This window comes from Mus caroli, chromosome 11 (genome assembly GCF_900094665.2).
Source record: "Mus caroli chromosome 11, CAROLI_EIJ_v1.1, whole genome shotgun sequence".
NCBI classification, from domain to species: domain Eukaryota; kingdom Metazoa; phylum Chordata; class Mammalia; order Rodentia; family Muridae; genus Mus; species Mus caroli.
This window is the reverse complement of record NC_034580.1, coordinates 103,901,893-103,920,723: the sequence shown is the minus strand read 5'-3', so window position 1 is coordinate 103,920,723 and position 18,831 is coordinate 103,901,893. Positions and strand designations below refer to the sequence as shown.

The 18,831-nt window shown below is 48.2% G+C and overlaps 1 protein-coding gene across 1 annotated transcript in view; it reads left to right on the top strand.

Moving 5' to 3' along the window:
• The window catches only part of Prkca (protein kinase C alpha), a 411,286-nt gene that overhangs the window by 343,950 nt on the left and 48,505 nt on the right, over nt 1–18,831 (top strand). The window contains exons 9-13 of the mRNA XM_021175668.2: nt 6,945–7,082; nt 9,265–9,438; nt 11,611–11,702; nt 14,051–14,113; nt 14,941–15,079. Of these exons, the coding sequence (XP_021031327.1) occupies nt 6,945–7,082; nt 9,265–9,438; nt 11,611–11,702; nt 14,051–14,113; nt 14,941–15,079 (606 nt within the window). The remainder of the gene's footprint in view (nt 1–6,944; nt 7,083–9,264; nt 9,439–11,610; nt 11,703–14,050; nt 14,114–14,940; nt 15,080–18,831) is intronic.

The window sequence follows — 18,831 nt, the reverse complement described above, 5'->3', positions numbered from 1 at the left end:
AAAAAAAAAAAAAAAAAAAACACCAAGGAAAGCTCTAAATCGACCCCTGGGGCCACAGTCCCCCACCTACCCACCCATGGGGTATGACCTGGTTCCCATAGCATGGGGTTCCTCCAGCTTCCTATGGCTTCCTGGCTTCATTTTAACAGGGGCAACCACCTCATTGGCTACGGCCATAAAAACAGTTCTCACTAAGGAAGTGGCTTTCTGCATATCCCCCATCCTTGTGCGTCGTTGAGTTAAATGCCACCTAGTCTGGCAACACAGCCTTACTGTCCTGTGCCACTTAGGGAATCAAACGTCACAGAAGAGACCGAACGATAATTTAATTCAGGTGCATTGAGAAGTTTCCATTTTCTCTCTCCTGGTAAGTTAGCCAGGGACACGGGCATCCTATCAAGTCCAAGTGCAGGGCTTGGGGTGTAGCTCTTGTTGGTAGAGTGTTAGCTAGCTTCCAAGCTTAGAGGCCCTGGGTTCAGTCTCCAGCACTGAAAAAATAAAACCTATGAAAGTGCAAGAGGTCCAGTGCAGCTGGAAATGAATGACTTGAGGATCAGTGCACCCCGGAGACGGACCCCAGCCACGGCCTGTCGTTGTGACTCACAGCCACACACTCACTTGCCTGGATCTCATGCTGAAGCAGCCGGGCACTCTGTCTGCACCGCCAGAGCTATTTCCTGAACCTTCGCTATTGCTCCTGGGGCGGTATGCCACTGCAGAGATAAGAGTCTGGGCTTCAGAAACGAGGGAGGAAAGGAGCCTAGACATGTCACCCCGACTCCTCATCTGCAACGAGAACAGCCTTGTGTCTCTTGTCTCCAAACTCTTTCAGAGGTTAGACTGCTCTGTCATCCTCCTGTGGTTGGGGGACACCCAGCCTGGGGCCACCTGCAGTGCAGGGGGATCAGCTTCTGCAGCCAGGGGATCCAGAGCCCTGCACTGGGGACAATGGCATCCTTCTCTTCCTCTACAGCACTATCACAACCCTGTGAGGAGCTGGAGGGTGCAGATGGCTCTGGAGAGCATCTGCAAGGCTCACACATCTTCATCCGCACTCGGGTGTCTTTGTTATAGGTAGGAAGACTCCCCAGAGACCCCTCCAGGGCTGACGGGGCTGACTGTGGTTCTGGGGAGCATGCAGAGTACACTCCTGTCATCTGTTTGTGACTCCTGGCTTGGGAAGAAAACCCTTAGTCAGCGGGTGTTAACAGTCACCCAGCCCCACCCCCTAGTCCCAGTGTGTAGCTGCAGCATATGTAAACAAAGAAAACCATGCAGGCAGAAGGACATGGGTGACATAGGAGGTGGCCTTCCCTGGGGGCAGCTGCTTGCTTTCTGTCAGGTAAACTTCTTTTCTCTTGCCATCTGCTCTGGCTGCTGTAACCAAACCACACAAGCCACAAGCCTTCCAGACGTGACCCATTGCTCACTGACTTAGAGGCTAGGGGCTTCAGGGTGAAGGCACAAGACAGATTGGTGTCTGGTTCATAGATAGCCCCTTGCTCCTGGGTCCTCGCCTACACAAGACCCTTTCACAAGGACACTCACCCATCCAGCTATGATGGTGGAGGCCTTGTGACTTCCCCACACCTTCATGTTAGGGGTTAGGGTTCCAACATGTGAATCTGGGGCATAAACATTCAGGCCATGTCACCTTCCCAGACTGTTCCTTCTGGTATGTCAGACATGGAGCCCACAAGCCTCATAAGGATGCACGGCTGAGAATACCTGTGAATATGACCTAACACAAACTCATCATCTTACTTAAAACATTAAGACGTGTTCATGTGTGTGTATGTGTGCACGCATGTGCACATTTGTGTGTGCAGGTGTGTGTAGATATTTTTAATCCCAATTGTAAGGCTCTAGAGCAGTGGCTCTCAACCTTCCTAATGCTTTGACCTTTAATACAGTCCCTCACACTGCGGTGACCCCCAACCATGAAATTATTTTGTTGCTATTTCATAACTTTAATTTTGCTACAGTTATAAATCATAATGTAAATCTAGTATGCAGGATATCTGATGTGCGACCCCTGTGAGAGGGTCATTCAACCTCCAAAGGACTCTCGGCCCTCAGGTTGAGAGCCACGGCTCTAGAGGATGAACTTTTGAGATGATGACATCATTTCCCAGGATCAAAGGTAGACACACCTGAGTGAAGATGGTCTCAAAGCCAGATCGGAAAGAATGCTGCTAGATGTCCCGACCAACAAATACACATGTCCTAAGAGAAGCCAACACCTTTTGGAATCAGGGTGTCCTGACCCTTTAGTCGCACCTCGTCTCGATGATCTTCCCGTCTGTCCTCATACAATCCGCCATGCGCATCACCAGCCGTGCATATCCACACCTCCTGACTTGATGCTGCATCTACTAGGGAGTCTGGGAACAAGGAAGAGACTCAAACTGAAAACGATGCACCTGCCTGCTGCAGAAGCACTGAACAGAGAGAGCACCCAGGTGTCCCACAGCAGGAGAGGGAGAAGTGCCTAATGCATGGCCAGGAAGCACAGGTTACAGTGTAGTCTCCACGAGTTAATAAGGTGTGAAGATGCAGGGCCACAAGACATCTGTAAGGTGTTCACAGGGATCATCAATGGGCAATACAATCATAGACCCTTAATTATTTTTATTTTCAAAAAATGTATGCATCATAAGTTTTAAATGAATGTATTTTATTTCAAGAAGGAATAACTCTGCCGTTTAGAAAATGTCACATGAAAAAACATTCATTCATTCATTCATCCAGAGCGTTTGAGGGTACATCATGTCCCAGACATGTCCTAAACTCTGGAGATAGACCAGAAAGAACCCAGCAGAGGACCTCAGTCTCTTTCCAGTGACTAGAGAGGGGTGGCCAGGGACTGAACATAAAGAGACCAGGCTGCAGGAAGAGGAGGAGGGACACAGACCACAGGAAGTGGGGAAACAGGGTCAGTTGACAGGGTGAGTGGGGGATCCTGGGGTCTTAAGGTATCATCTGCAGACTAGGAAGATGGGTTGGTGTGCCTATGTGGGTCACAGAATCAGAAAGCACAGAGGCCCTCCGGGGGCAGAATGCTTGGCCGGTTCCAATCAGTGAAATGAGTTAACCAGAAAACAGTAGGCTTCTCCTGTACTTTACTGTGCTACCAAGAGAGACCCTGTAATGGCCACTAAGTAGCATCCTTTTAACCTGTTGCCTAGCAACTGAGTAGAGGCAATAGATGTCAGGATTCCTAGCTGGTTGGAAACACAGGCGGTAACTCTAGCTAACAGGTAGGTCCCTCTAGCAAGCCCACCCCAGGTCCTCATGATTTCCTTCTGAAGCACTCAATTGCTCTGAAGCACTCAATTGCTCTGAGCCAGTATTGCAGCGAGCACAGGTGAATGCATGGCCTTAGAGGCAGGGTGCTGTGCTGCAGCCTTGGTTCTGTATAGTGCAACTTCCACAAACCCTATCCTGCTTTGTAGAGCCTTGTCAGTATCCAGATAATGATCTCAGAGCATTTCCATCATGAAAAGGGAGGAGGAAAAGGAGGGGGAAGGAGGAGGAAGAGGAAGAGGGGTAGGAGGAAGAGGAAGGAAGAAGAAAGAGGAGGAGGAAGGAAGGAAGAAGAGGAAGGAAGAGGGGGAAGGGGAGGAGGAGGAAGAGGAGAAAAGGTTTAAAAAAAAGTGTAAGAGTGGTGGCGCACACCTTTAATCCCAGCACTCAGGAGGCAGAGGCAGGTGGATTTCTGAGTTCAAGGCCAGCCTGGTCTACAAAGTGAATTCCAGGACAGCCAGGGCTACACAGAGAAACCCTGCCTCGAAATAAAAAAAGAGTAAGAGAAATCTACAACAGTTTGTGTATTTCCATGGTTGGGCAGCATCGGCCTGTCTACCCTGGAATGTCATAAGTAAATAGACCCTTCCACGGCTGTCAAGTTCAGTGGCATCGCTATGTTACACTTCATATAGCTTTGATAAATATATTCATCAAAGCCATACTTGCACTAACTCATGGAAACACTTTTATTGAAGACACATTTACAAAACAAGTACGAATCAGAACATTTAAAGTGGGGCAAAGGAACGTGAGACACTGACCAAGCTCTCCAGAGGTTACCCAAAGGACCCCTGGGAGACTTAGGCTCACACTGCAATGTGGGTCTTAGAGCTCAGAGAAACCAGAGCCTCTTGTCAAAATTTCCAGGCAGAGGCATGGTACGAGAGCCAACAAGCAATGATAGACTCACCACAACTCTGATTTTTTTGGTTTTTTTTTTTTTTTTCAAAACTAGAGTGCACTGGGTAGACACAATGCAAGCAAGGCAGGGTATTGGTGGTGTTAACTGATACCTTTGCCACTGCTACTCCCAAAAGTCAAACGGTACCAACTCTGCTGCTCCAAATGGTTTAACATGGTAGAACATGGGTGTCTTGGGCTGGAGAAATGGCTCAGCGGTTAAGAGCACTGGATGCTCTTCCAGAGGTCCTGAGCTCAACTCCCAGCAACCACATGGTGGCTCATAACCATCTATAGTGAGATCTGACGCCTTCTTCCCACCTGCAGGCATACATGCAGACAGAGCACTGTATACATAATAAATAAGATAAAATTAAGAAAAAAAAAGAAAATGGGTATCTCCCACTGCTGTTATTATCATTGTTTTATGGATTTTTTAAAGTCAGAGTCTCATGTAACCCAGGCTGCCCTGAATTCATGGTCCAGCATGCGAGAACTGACCTCAGGGTTACACCACCCACACCCCACAATGCAAGGCATTTGGCGTGGATCTCATCCTGGTTTTAATGTGAAAACCCTGCAGTAATGGGCTGGGTGTGCAGGGTCCCTCCCATTACACAGACAAGTCACTGGACTCAGGAGGGGCCATGCTGCTTCACTTCCAGCAGATGTGGAATGGGGCTTGCAGTGTTGAGACTCACACTGCATGGCCTGCTTGACCCCGCCCACCCCATAGCCCTTTGAGGGCTACAAGAAATGCCTCTGTAGTTCAAAATGAGATGTATTAGTAGCGAGTTATTAGCTCATTTCCCCATGGGGGAAGGACACTGGCTGGACTCAGAGCCTAGAAATCCAGGCAACATCATGAAGCCAAGCTTGACAAATGTTCAGGTGCCATCTTTTGAAGAACCCGGAGTCCCCAAGTGCAAGTTAGTTTAGTCAAAGCCAATAAAATAGGCTGGTTCTGTCTAAGGACAAAAGACGAGAGCACAGGAAAGTTCGAGCATTTGGAATTACTTTGCTCTATTTTACAACATCAAGGTGTTTATTTCCCCGTTTTGGGGATAATTTCTATGCTGTTTTGTTTTCAAGATAGGGACTCACTATGTAGCCCTAGCTGTCCTGGAACTCGCCCTGTAGTCCAGGTTGGACTCAAACTCAGAGATCCGCCTGCCTCTGCCTCCTGGGTGCTGGAATTAAAGGTGTGCCCACTACGCCTGACTATATGTTTTTTTTTCCCCCTAGAGCTGAGGACTGAACTCAGGGCCTTGTACTTGCCAGGCAAGCACTCTACCACTGAGCTAAACCCCTCAACCCCAGACTAATGCTTTTCAATAAGGCTGTTTCCTTAATCGGTCTCAGCCCAAGCTACAGAAATCCCACTTTTTTTCCTGCTGTCCCCTCCCCTGAGAGGCCATGAGGCCCAAGGGAAATATGTAGCCTCCAGACAGAGCACAAACATGGGCAAGGGCCACAGGGAGTCATAACCTATTTTCTGGTGCTGCAACAAAATACCCAAAGCTAGCCAATATGTAAATTAAAGAGGGTCCTTTATCTTATGGTTCTGAAGGTCCAGAAACACAAGCAAGTATCTATCCGCCTACCCCATGGTGAGGCCTGGCATTATTTCAACTCAGGCAGAGAATGGAAGGGGCCTTCTGAGCGCCTATCTTCCCATTACCCTCTGCTGTCAGCCTCTGCCATCTGAATTCTGTTAACTCTAGCCCCAGTGGGGCTGAGGCTGTGGAAGATCCACCAACCATAGGACACAGTGTTCTCTCTCTCTCTCTCTCTCTCTCTCTCTCTCTCTCTCTCTCTCTGTGTGTGTCAAGCAAGCATTTTGAAACACTAAGTCTAGCAGAGGCTGTGGCTCTGCACCTGTTCTAGATGCCTCTGCTTTCTCTGGGTTTCCTGGGTGACTTCTGAGGCATCAGTCCCCATGGAGTCTCATCTGCCGTTTCTTTCTGCTGATTCCTCTTGCTTTCCCCCACTGGTGGTGAGAATGGGACTCATGGAGAGTCCCACCCCAGTCCCTCCCTCCAGGCTTCCCATGTGTCTTAACCCCAGCGTACAGCATACAGGAACTCCTTTTGGTACCAGACCATCCTTTACCAGGTATCCTCCAGGCTGAAACCAGACGATAGGAGCACCGCCATGTCCTCCCATCCATTCGATCCTGACTTAACCAAACACACCCCGTTCTTACTCCTTCCTCATTTGGAAGTAGCAGCAAACCATCTTCAAAGCTCACCAATTAGGCAGCTCCTCCCTGGAGAACATTCTGCCATCGGCGTTTTGCCTGGGTACAAATTTCCTTCATATGGATCAGTTTTAAGTTACAGAATCTACAAATAAGAAAAACATTCATGCACAAATTTCATTTCCTTCCTACGTTAACAATCTCAAGATACCATTTACCCTCAAAAAGTTAACTATACATCCCAGAATTAGAATTCCCCCGCCATCAGCAGATTCTTTGAAGCGGCCTCTTGGTTGGTTGTCAGAGCTGTTAACTAGGCGAAGAATGAAAGAGTGTGTTTACTTTGTAGATCTTCCCCATGGGATGCGCAGAAGCACCGGCCATCCTCACTCTTTACCCACGGATTCCTTTTCTCAGCCCATCACCCTTCTCCTCATAGCTGACAGCCAGCTTATTAACATTGGGCTGGTTCCTGTCACTCTCTCCTTGGGGGAAAAAAATGACCAATGGCTTTTTATGTCTGTGTTTGTTTCAGAAAGCCAAGCTAGGCCCTGCTGGTAACAAAGTCATCAGCCCTTCAGAAGACAGAAAGCAACCATCCAACAACCTGGACAGAGTGAAACTCACAGACTTCAACTTCCTCATGGTGCTGGGGAAGGGGAGTTTTGGGAAGGTAAGAGGGGAGGGGTTTTGCATAAAAGTCTGGATCAGTACTGCTCAAGTGTGGACCAAGGTGTCCCTGTAGTCACACAGGCACATGCCTCACACATTTCACACTTGGTTAAAAACAGCATTGGAGAGTTGGAGAGAGATGACTCGGCAGTTAAGAGTTGGAGAGAGATGACTCGGCAGTTAAGAGTTGGAGAGAGATGACTCAGCAGTTAAGAGTCGGAGAGAGATGATGACTCGGCAGTTAAGAGTTGGAGAGAGATGATGACTCAGCAGTTAAGAGTACTTGCTCTCCATCCAGAGTACCTGGGTTCAGACCCCAGCACCCTTTGGGCAACTCAGAACCAACCACCTGTAATTCCAGCTCTGGGAGACCCTACGCCTCTGGTCTCTGTGGGCACCCGTGCTCCCAAGCATGTGCTCCCCCCCACACATGCACACATACATGCAAAATTAGAAGTAAAATAAATCTTTTAAAAAATAATTTTGAAGCCAACAGTGCTGAGATTAGGGAGATAGCTCAGTCAGTAAAGTACTTGCAAGTCACTCTGAAGCTCTGTGAGACATGGTGGCAAGCACTGCTAATCCCAGCACAGGGGACAAGTGGATCCCGAGGCTCGCTGGTCAGCCAGCTGAGCTCATTTGACCAGTTCAAGTGAATCGAGACTCTACCTCAAAAAAAGAAGAAAAAAAAGAAAGAAGAAATGAAGAAAGAAGCATGTGCTCTCTCTCTCTCTCTCTCTCTCTCTCTCTCTCTCTCTCTCTCTCTCACACACACACACACACACACACACACACACACACACACACACACTAACCCAGAAAGCAACAACTGAAAATGGAACGTGAACTCGCCCAAAGCCTGGATGGTCACAATGAGACCCTATAATGGGGTCATGTGGACTTCGGTCTGCGCAACATTCTCTGGCCTCGTGGCTCCAAACCTTGTGACAGATCCATGAGCTGATTTTGAGCCTGCCTTTTTCATTGTTTGTGTCCTGGGCCTTCAAGGTTGCAAAGGTCACTCACATTTTACCCTCCAAATGCTTCCAGAAAACATGAGTATGGAAAATTCCAAACTAGACCCACTAAAAAATATTAAATATCCCCACTAACAGACAAAATAGCAACTTTGTATATAAATACTCCCCTACACTGTCTACAAACCTGGATACTTTAAAAAGGAATATGAACGGAGAAAATTTTTAACTTGTGGCATCTTACAATACTTAAAAATTCAAAAGTTTATGTGAGTTACAGCTTTCCGTAACTATAATGAATTACTTGAGGTAATGTATGTATAAAGAGAAAAAGGGTTGTTTCGGCTGGTGGACTTAGAGTCTGTTTTGGTTCATGGTTGAGTGGTCCTAGTACTTTCGGTCTCTGGCCATACAGGGCATCCTGGCAGGAGTATGTGGCAGAACAAACTTCACCATCATTTCATCAGACAGAAAAAAAAAATGTGGCCTTCATCCCACGGTGCCCTTCAAGGGCATTGCACACCCACAATAACCTAAAGGCCTGTGATGGTTAGCTTTAAGTGTCAATTTAACACAACCTAGATAGAATCCCTTGAAAACAGAGTTTCAATGAGGGATGTCCACATTGGTTTAGACTGTGGACGTGTGCCTGGGAAATTGTCCTAATTAGATTAGTTGATATGGAGAGACCCAGCCCGAAGCACCATTCCCTAGGCAAACCATCCTAAACTGCTCATGTGAGCTGGGCACAAGCATGTACATATTGATGTCTCTCTGCTCTTGACTGTGGATCTGACTAGATATTTGACATTCCCGCCTTGACTTCTCTGCGCTGATGAACTGTAACCTGGAATTGATGGCTGAAATGAATCCCTTATCCCTCAAGTTATTTCTTTGTCAAGCATATTTCATCAAAAAAAAAAAGCATCAGAAATGAAGCCAGAGCAGACCTCGGCTCCTACACGGTCTCCCACCCCCCAACCCTTGTCACACCGAGGAGCAAAGCTTCTCCATGCAGACTTAAGGGGATGCCACCCAGGATGAAACCACAGCATTTTTTCATGAGTCACTCACAGCCCTGCACCAGCTGTTGCCAAACTGTCTCCCGACACCTTTCGCCACAACCTCCACCCCCACTCCCGGTACCAGATATCTGCCCACCAGTGTTAAGCCTTCTCTCCTTCTGTCCCCACCTCCACCCCCCAGGTGATGCTTGCTGACAGGAAGGGAACGGAGGAACTGTACGCCATCAAGATCCTGAAGAAGGACGTAGTGATCCAGGACGACGACGTGGAGTGCACCATGGTGGAGAAGCGCGTGCTGGCCCTGCTGGACAAGCCGCCATTCCTGACACAGCTGCACTCCTGCTTCCAGACAGTGGTGAGGACTGCCGTTCCTGTCTAACACTACATCATAGTCTCGAGACCCTCGGGACTTTAATCCCGTTTCCTTTGGGAACAAACTCACACTGTTCAACCTTCATTACAGCAGCGATTACATTACGTTAGAAATAAATAGTCTAGAGATGATTGGTGTTGGTGGGCACGTGCGCATAGAATAAATACAAATACCAAACCACTTTAAATAAGGGGCCTGCGCGTGGGAGGATCTGGGTGTCTATTAAGGTCCTCCAAGTGGCTGTATGTGAGAAGTCTTCTTCCTGTAGGCCCTGGGCTAAGACTTTCAAAAAGCAGTTGTGAATTCACAGCCCTGCCTTCTCTTTTTAGCAAACCAGGTTGGCCTTGAACTCAGAGATCTGCCAGCCTCTGCCTCCCACATGCTGTGATTAAAGGTGTGTGCCACCATAGCTAGCCAGCCCTGCCTTTTACAGACAACCCCCTCCCCTATCCTGCTGCTGCCACGCCCAGCATTGGTGTGCCAGGACACTTTGTTTCCTGAGGAGCGGTCTCTGTATAATGACACAGCAGGAGGAGCAATCTGTGACCTGTCCAGCAGCCCGAGAGCTGTGAGAAAGGTCACAAGAAATAAGCCCAGATTATAATATTTCCCCGCATATGAAATTCAAATTTTAACATTCTAAGAACAAAACTACACCCCTCCACTTTCTTGTCACCCACAGCTGCTTCCCAACTGTGAAGGCTGTGAGGAGTTATGAGAAACACGCAAACCTTGCCCCTATAATCTGACCGTTTACAGGAAAAAGGTCTGCTGACCTTAGGCGCAGAGTAAAATGTAAAAGAAATGTTCAAATTACAAAGCCACCAGCTGTGGGGCTTCCTGGTCTCCCCACACTGACATGCATTCTAAGATGCAGCAATGAGCTGAGGGGTTCCCCACCTCCAAGCCCCACTTTCGAAAGCAGTGGCTGTCAGATATCACTCCCCCGACAGCTAGTGTTACAGTCACCATCTCATGTAAAACTTCCCTGTGGTGGGAAAATGATCCGTGCTTAGTTAGGCCTCTCCTTTTAAAATCTTGGGGAACAAGATGCCTTGGGGAAGCTCGGAGTCTCAAAATGGGGGATTTCTGTGGACACGGCGTGCGCCGAGCATGCAATGCTGGCAGCGGCCGCTATGTGTCAGCCTTGCACTGGTCATGCAGTCAGCTCCAGCCCTCTCAGAGCACCAGAGAGAACTGGTGGGAAGGTTAGGAGGGAGAACACAATCCCAGCCCTGTTCAGTGAGCCCACGGGCACCCGTGCAGCTCTGGAAAACTGCAAAGAAACTGCGAAGAAGGAATTGAAGCCAGAACCGGGAGTTCCCATAGCCACTTCCGAGCTGTTGACACCAGCTCCATCATCTCTCCCTCCCCGAGCTGCACTTGAATGTTTAATAGACCCGGTGTGTAAGGGGGGTGCTTTCTAGACTCGAGCAGAGGTCAGCTCTTACCACGCTCTGTTGTGCTGCTGGTTGTCCTCCCATTAAACTGCCTGGCATAATGTTCCCATCTGTCCCAGCATAATGGCCTCATAACTATGCAGACTTACTTGGCTCCGTGATGTATGCCCTTCGTGGGGCCAGCTCTTAACATACCAGTGACAGAAAATATTTAGAAAAAGGCAATATTTGAGCACATTCTGGAGGCAAAAGAACATTGATTAAAATCTCCATTTATGGTGTACTCCTCTCCTCCACCCACTAAATATCATTACATGTGTGTAATTTATGAGCTCAATATATCCCCAAAAGATATTTTAAGCACCTTACTGCATTAGCCCAGCATAGCTCCTGGAAGTCGCAAGCTATCTTTTACACATGCACACCATTGATAACAGGGGTTGAGATGAAATGACGGGCCCCTATAGGGTCTTCGTACCACCACTAATTTAGAGATGAGCTGTCCGTATGGGGAAGAGTGTGGAGGAAGGGAAAGAATGTTTGAGGCCTTTACTGTAATGAGGTGCATAACTACCAGTAGGCTGACCTGTTAGCAGCCGTCTGTCACCTGCAGATGTACGGATGCACAGTATCCTTTCCCCCATCCCGGGAAGAGCAGATCTGTCAAGGTCACCCCGTGTTTGCTAATATGAAAGCAAAGCTGATAAACTCTGCTGGGGAGGGACCCTCCTCACGTGTAAACCTTGGTCTACAGGACCGGCTGTACTTCGTCATGGAATACGTCAACGGCGGGGACCTCATGTACCACATTCAGCAAGTCGGGAAATTTAAGGAGCCACAAGCAGTGTGAGTAATCTTTATTAACATTTTTCTTTCTTTCTTTCTGAGTCTTGAGATTCAAACAGCCTCATACTCCCAACTGAGAACTCCTTCTAGATACTATGTCCAAGGCAACTCTGCTCACTTGCGTCTCAGCTCTGAAACTTCCCAGAGTAGCAGCTGAGCCAACAGGACCTGTGTATAATAGATATGTCTAAGGACCAGTGATTCTAGTCTCAGCAGACTGGACATACGGATGCCCGCCTCCCCATCACCTACTAACACCCGTATGGATGGAAGCCTTCCCCGCTCGCTGGGAGTCCAGCAAGAGTGTAAAGGGATGAGAGGCCCTTGGGGAGCCCATGCTCTCATTAGAAAAAGCCATCCAACAGTCCTGACACATTGCTGAAACAGTGCAGGTTAACACAGGGTACCACTAACACCCCAGAGTCGGAGAGTGGGTGCAGCACAAAACTGGGGGGTGCCCAGCCCCATGAGAGGTGCCTGCCAAGGAAAGGATATGGAGCCAAGTCCAGTGCATGGCCTTCAGCTTAGGTGACATGAGGTGGTGGGGGAGGCTAGACAAACAAGTGCAAAGCCTGCTGGGAGGGCAGCCTATGAGGATGGCAGAGAGAAGGGCTTGATCCCACGGAGGTTCTGACAGAGCCCACTGGCTGAGACAAGAGGAAAAGTAAGGAAGGGGCCAGTGCAAGGGGACCCCTGGGAACCACCACAGGGAAGAAAAAAATGGAGCTGAAAGTAGGTCTTTATTTACAAGGAACATTCTGGAAGAGGAAAAGCCAAAGTTGGTGACTGAGGCAGGAGAAGGAAAACCTCTTTAAAGTGACATCGCAGGCCAGGGGGGAAGACACTGTCCAGGAGGAGGGAAGCTTGTCTTCGAACATCACACTGGGATTACACCTTCCTTGTGGGAATGCAGGAGCAGAGAGAGGGCAGGAACCTGAGGAGTTAGCCATCCACGGGGTGGGGGCAGGGCACGGGTACCTGCACTCTTTCCCATCTCCTGGGATCCAGAAAGTCTGCAACTTAAACAAGAAGCAAACTGAGCAGAGAGCTCTTTTCCAGACCTAGACGCAGAGGTACGGTACGCCTGCGCCCATTAGTCAAGTCAGCAAATGGGAACGGGACCCAGGCTCATGCGTGGCCTGAAGCATAAATCACAGGAACTCAGAGCCTGTGTGGGATAATCTGCACCAGAAAGATTAACTGGGCGCAAATAGGAAGCCCCTTAGGTAAAGGCTTTAAAAAATATAAAGGGGGATTTTTCCTTTTATTTCTACTAAGAAGCAAGTGTATTTCTTTTAGAAACACCGGCCCTTACCCCACCCACCTCATTGTATCAGAGTACTGAGATGCTCAGATTGTAAAATAAAGCTGAATAGCCCAAAGCCAGAAAAAAAAATTAAAGTTAGCAGAGTGGCCATCTTATGTCACAAAGACGGTGCCTCGTCTGATGCCCTTTCGTATCTGTACTGCAGAAAAGTTAAAAATAAAGGAAACAAGGAAAATAACATGAAAATCACCCACGGTCCTACTCCCCCACTCCCCCACTCCCCCCTACATCCTCCCACACACACACCTCCCAGCCCTACCCTGGCCTCCCAGCCAGCCCCCACTAAGAACTTGGTCTTCTCTTCGGCTCTCCTCCACTCTGCAGCTATGGTGCTTATTTTAAGCCTCCTGGGTGTATTCACCCAGGCGTGGACTTGTGGCTCCTTGGACTTCAAAGGCTCCCCAGTGCTATGCAAATTTTAAAACATCATTCTGCATTTAATCCGAGCTCCAGATATTAACCTATTAACGATTTTGTAGTGATGGTAATGACTGTTTTTATTATGAATTATTTAAAAGGGCAAACTCGGGCATGAATCATGGCGCGTGTCCCATTTATTCCATCCGGCACTTCAGAAAATGAATAAAGCAAGCAGCTAGAGCGTACAGCGCACCCGAGGCCTTGTCTTCCAGGAGCGGTTACACTCTCAAACAGCAAACTGCTTCGTCTGTGTGTCGGAGAAAAGAAACTTCCCCTCGACTCCCCTCCTGACGCAGGAGAGTCTCACCAGTGTTCATTCCTTAAGTCTTTATATTAGGAATTATTTTGTAGGGAATAAGTGAGCTCCCCACTTTCCCCAGAAACAAAAAATAAGCTTTTATAACTGGAGAAATGAAGAGGCAGGTACAGATGCAGAGCCAGCTGTGGAAAGCACAGGTGAAGGGTGATCTCAGAGAGCGTTAGGATCTTTCTGTCTCTCTCTGTCTCTCTCTGTCTCTCTGTCTCTCTCTCTCTCTGTCTCTCTCTCTCTCATCTCTCCGATGCCCCAGCATGAGTATCTGAAGCACACTTTGTTTTGCAGATTCTACGCAGCTGAGATCTCCATCGGACTGTTCTTCCTTCATAAAAGAGGGATCATTTACAGGTGAGTCTCGGAGCACTTCCTGCTGCAGAAAGGAGGAGAGATTTGGGGAGCCCCTGTGGGCAAGGGGACAGATCCTGTGGTGCAGAGTCCACAACCCCATGAGAACACAGACCTGCTGAGACCCACCTGCTCCTGCAGCCACAGGGCAAACCAGAGCCACTGTTTTGCTTCGAGGCTCAGAGGTGTTACAATGTCTCCTTCCTGCGGTCCATGTTTCCTGCTCTGCTGGCAGTGCCTCCTCTGCCTTTTATCTGAGCAGAGGTGGAGGTCAGAGAGCAGCAGAAACTAGATAGCCAGTCTAGGATCACAGCAGGCGAAGGAGCTGGGAGGGAGGAAAACGGGGGACTACTGGATCAAGTACACTGGAGTTGCTGTGAAAGTCTGCTACCAAAAAAGAAAAAGTGTCTTGAATAATTAAAAAGACACTGGCTCTGGCAGGATAGAGAGACATGGAAGGTAGCTCTAAACCTGTCATTTGGGATACCTGTCTGTCTGTCTGTCTGTGTTCCCACTGCTGTGTCGAATATTAATAAATCCAATGCCTGGCATCTCCCCAAACCTGGTCATTTGGAATCCCTGGATGTATAGCCACAGACCCGATTGGGAAATCAGTAATTCATCTGGCATTTAAATATCTACCATATCCCAGGCTCTCCATTGGGCTCTGGAGAAAGAAAGACATGGTACTTCCTTGGCCCCTGGTCTCCGGGACTTAGCATGTGAGTGTCACTGAGACAAGCTAGGCAAACGTCCTTATATGTCATCAGCTGCAAGCAAATCAAGTCATGTCCTGGCTCGGCCTCTGACCCTCACCTGCTCCCTTACAGGGATCTGAAGCTGGACAATGTCATGCTGGACTCAGAAGGGCACATCAAAATCGCTGACTTCGGGATGTGCAAGGAACACATGATGGATGGAGTCACGACCAGGACCTTCTGTGGGACTCCGGACTACATTGCCCCAGAGGTAAGAGTCCCCAGTCATTGCTGCCACCCTACAAACATACACCCTGCAAAACACACAAGGGCATGTGTGGGTCACAATCACTGTGTCAAGCAAAGCAGACAAAAGACACTCAAATAGGAAAAAGAAATGGAAGTCAGCACACGGCCAGGTTATGCCCTACTTCCCCGAACTTCTGTTTTTGTCCTGTGTATTTGTGAGGCAGCCATGTGGTAAGCTGTCTCTCTTAAAAGCCTCTGGTCATAATTATTTCAGAGACCCTGGAGTTGGGGGAGTTTGCTTGTATATTCAATTTGCCTGTAGATGTTGAGTGAGACAGTAGCCATCATCATGAGTTCCTAAGCATCCTGAGTGAGGACACTTGTCTACGTGGTACCATAATTCTGACGTAGGAAGAGACAGTTGATGTGGTTACAAGCATAGTCGGTTTCATGGTTCGTGTATACAGTAGGGGCCGAGGTGCCTAGTCTTCAGTATTGTGTGTAAAGAAACCTCCTATATGCCAATAAGAAGTTGAGTATGGCCCTGGGCCCTTGTGTAGCATGTTCTGTCCACACTCAGCCCGTGGACGCTGGAGTCTTTTCCCATCCTTGCCCCAGCATTGTGGGAATGTGGGCTCACAGTGGACAGTGGGCTAGCCTCCGCTCTCCACAGACAGTGGGCTAGCCTCCGCTCTCCACAGAGCCACTGTTGGCATGTCCCACATCTGTTCACTACTGGCCATGAGTTTAGCTCAGATATAAGGATGGTAAAAAAAGGTCAGTTGAGAAGTCAGGCCCATATGAGCTCTAACCATGGCTGTTATCTACAGGCTGTAGGGATTCAGGCCAGTTTCTTAACCTCTGTGCCCTCCCCGCTTTCCTCAAGTCAGTGACAGTACACAGTGCCCTGGAAAGCGCCCAGCAGACCCTCACACCTCCCCTTGTTGTCCTGGCGGGAGTTGTTATTCCCTAGGAAAACTGAGCTCTAGCTTGTAGTTTAGCCTACAAAGAGACTTTAATTATAAATTCAGTTTTTAAGTTATATTCTGTGTGTGTGTGTGTGTGATGTGTGTGCACGCGCGCGCACACATCACACCACCCATATAGAAGTCAGAGAGGAGGGAGGAGTCTCCAGGATAGAATTCTGGTCATCAATTTTGACAGCAAGAACCCCACTTACTGAGCCATATAGCTGGCTGCAGAAATTCAGACTTTGAACGACATGGCCAAGGACGTTGTCCTGGTGTTTAACTGACTAGGATCTCTTGGAGTAGGGGGACACTGGTCATTACTACCTCCAGCCATCCTGTGAGCTTGTACGATCACATTTTTAAATGTGAAGACTAAAGTGCAGGGAAAATGAGAGCCTCTGACTGCAGCGTGCCTTCAGAAGCCTCCCTGAAGCCTCCTGTGGCTGACAGGTACGGAGAAGGCTCTGGGTAAGATCCTACCAGATCCCAGGATGCCTGATGACAAAGGGAGGCAGCAGTGTGTCTAGGGATGAAGGTGGCTTTGAACTTCCTCTCCATGAAGACCAGGCTTCTCCTCATCAAGCCCGTGCCTATCCATGCCTGCACCACTTCAGCTGTCTGCTCTATCCAGGGATGGCGCTCGCCCACAGATGGAATTATCTATATAATTAAGCTTTGTCCATTGGAGTGACTTTTATTTCTGTTCACGATAGGAATGCCCTATTGCTATTGTAACTAATAACTATGAACTTAGTAGTCCAAATGTTAAGTTAAGGGGTTTGGAGTGTTAGAATGTCAGAATGGCCTGCCTAGCAGGTTCAAGCCCTGGGTTCAACCTAGCACCACACGTACACACATATAAAAATTTAGTGCAGGTTTATAATGGTCAGAAGATCAATATCATTCTTTCTGGAGCTAGGGGGATTTACTAGTCTATAGAATCTGCCTGTGAATGTGGAGAGAGGCGGTAGTCACGGTCATGGCTCCTTAGCATCGTCAGAGTGTTGAGGACTCTGGGATATGGAGTTAGGATTCCAATCTAGGAAGACAGTTGATGGGGCTAAAAGAGCAAGCTTGTCTCCGTGCTTGGTATAATCACCAGTGCCCACTTTAGGGAAGACCGTTTCTTCAATGCTTCCCATGCCGATGAGCTATATGCCTTGGCTCGTAATGTTTTCTTCCACCTTCCAAGCAGCGGCAGCAGCAGCAGCATCTACTGATCACTGTGTCTTTCCCAATTCCAGCCCTACCCTTCCCACAGCAGCTCTTGTGATTACCCCCCACGCCAAACACTCTAGATCTGTCTCCACGTCTCTAGACCTCAGGTTGCATCTGAAAAGTCCTTACTACGCAAGATTACATTCACAGGTTCTAAAGAGTAGAACCCGGACATCCTTTAGGGAGGAAGACATTCAACTGGACTCATTCAGATGAGACTTTCCGCTGCCAAACACACGTTCTAGGCATGCTTTGGGAATTAGGGGACTCTTCATGCACAGAAAATAATGTGCCCATGGCTGTGAATGTGGCTCTCTATCTCAAGTTCCTACTGCCTTGACTTCCCCACAGTGACAGACTGGAACCTGGAACTGTGCTAAAATAAACAGTCTCCCCTAAGCTGCTTTTTCTCAGGGTGTTTTATCACAACAACTAAGCAGGAATCGAGGACCAGGATGCCTCCTTCCTTCCCCACCTCCTGCTGTCCCATGCTGTGATTACAGGCATGGGCCACATTCTTAGAAACTTAGCACAGGCTTACATTCTTAGAAACTCGCTGTACCAAGTGTGGTACCTCCCTTCAGTGCTGACAGTTCAGGGAGGAAGCATTCCTGGAGCCACAAGCCATGCCCAGTTTTCTCTCACTGTCCAGTTGGCTCTCACTGCATATATAGGCAATGCTGCCTGGGAAAAATCAGTGGAAACCACCATCAGACTACCTCTCCAGTTCTCCTCTGGGCATCTCCACACCTGACACACGGAGCCTCAAGAACATTTACAGTTTAGGGGAAAAACAAATAGGTTCAAGGTTTCAGAATTTGTTCAAGGTTTAAAGTAATTCTATCATCTGTGTAAATCTTCCTGTCAGGCAGAAGCAACATAATTATCTTAGATGGCATTTTCTCTAATAGGCAAAGCAAAGGCTAAAATATTTATGGCTATTTGTTCAAAAACCTTGAAATCGATTTATACTGTGCCATCTCCCTAATGGTTGAAGATGGGTCAAAGCGAAGAACGTCACTCACAGATACGACTTAAGAGTGAAGATGAAAATCCACAGAGGGGTTGCCTTAGTTAGGGGTTTACTGCTGTGAACAGACACCGTGACCAAGGCAACTCTTATAAGGACAACATTTAATCAGGGCTAGCTTACAGGTTCAGAGGTTCAGTCCATTATCGTCAAGGTGGGAGCATGGCAGCATCCAGGCAGGCATGGTGCAGGAAGAGTTGAGAGTTCTACATCTTCATCTGAAGGCCCCTAGGAGAATACTGGTCTCCAGGCAACTAGGATGAGGGTCTTATAGCCCACACCCACAGTGACAAACCTATCCCAAGAAGCACCACTCCCTGGGCCAAGCATATACAAATCATCACAGGGTACTAATCAGAAAATAATTCTAGAAGCCAACATGAGGGCTCTCTTTGCTCTGACATAACAGAAATTCTCTGAGTCTGCAAGAGTCCTTGAAAGGACAGGTCACAAGTCATGCACCTCTCTGCAGGCTCAAGTACCAGCACAAGAGGTGCTGATGACAAGATCACAAGTCTCATCTCATGTGTCTATAGTCCCACCCTCTCTCTGTAA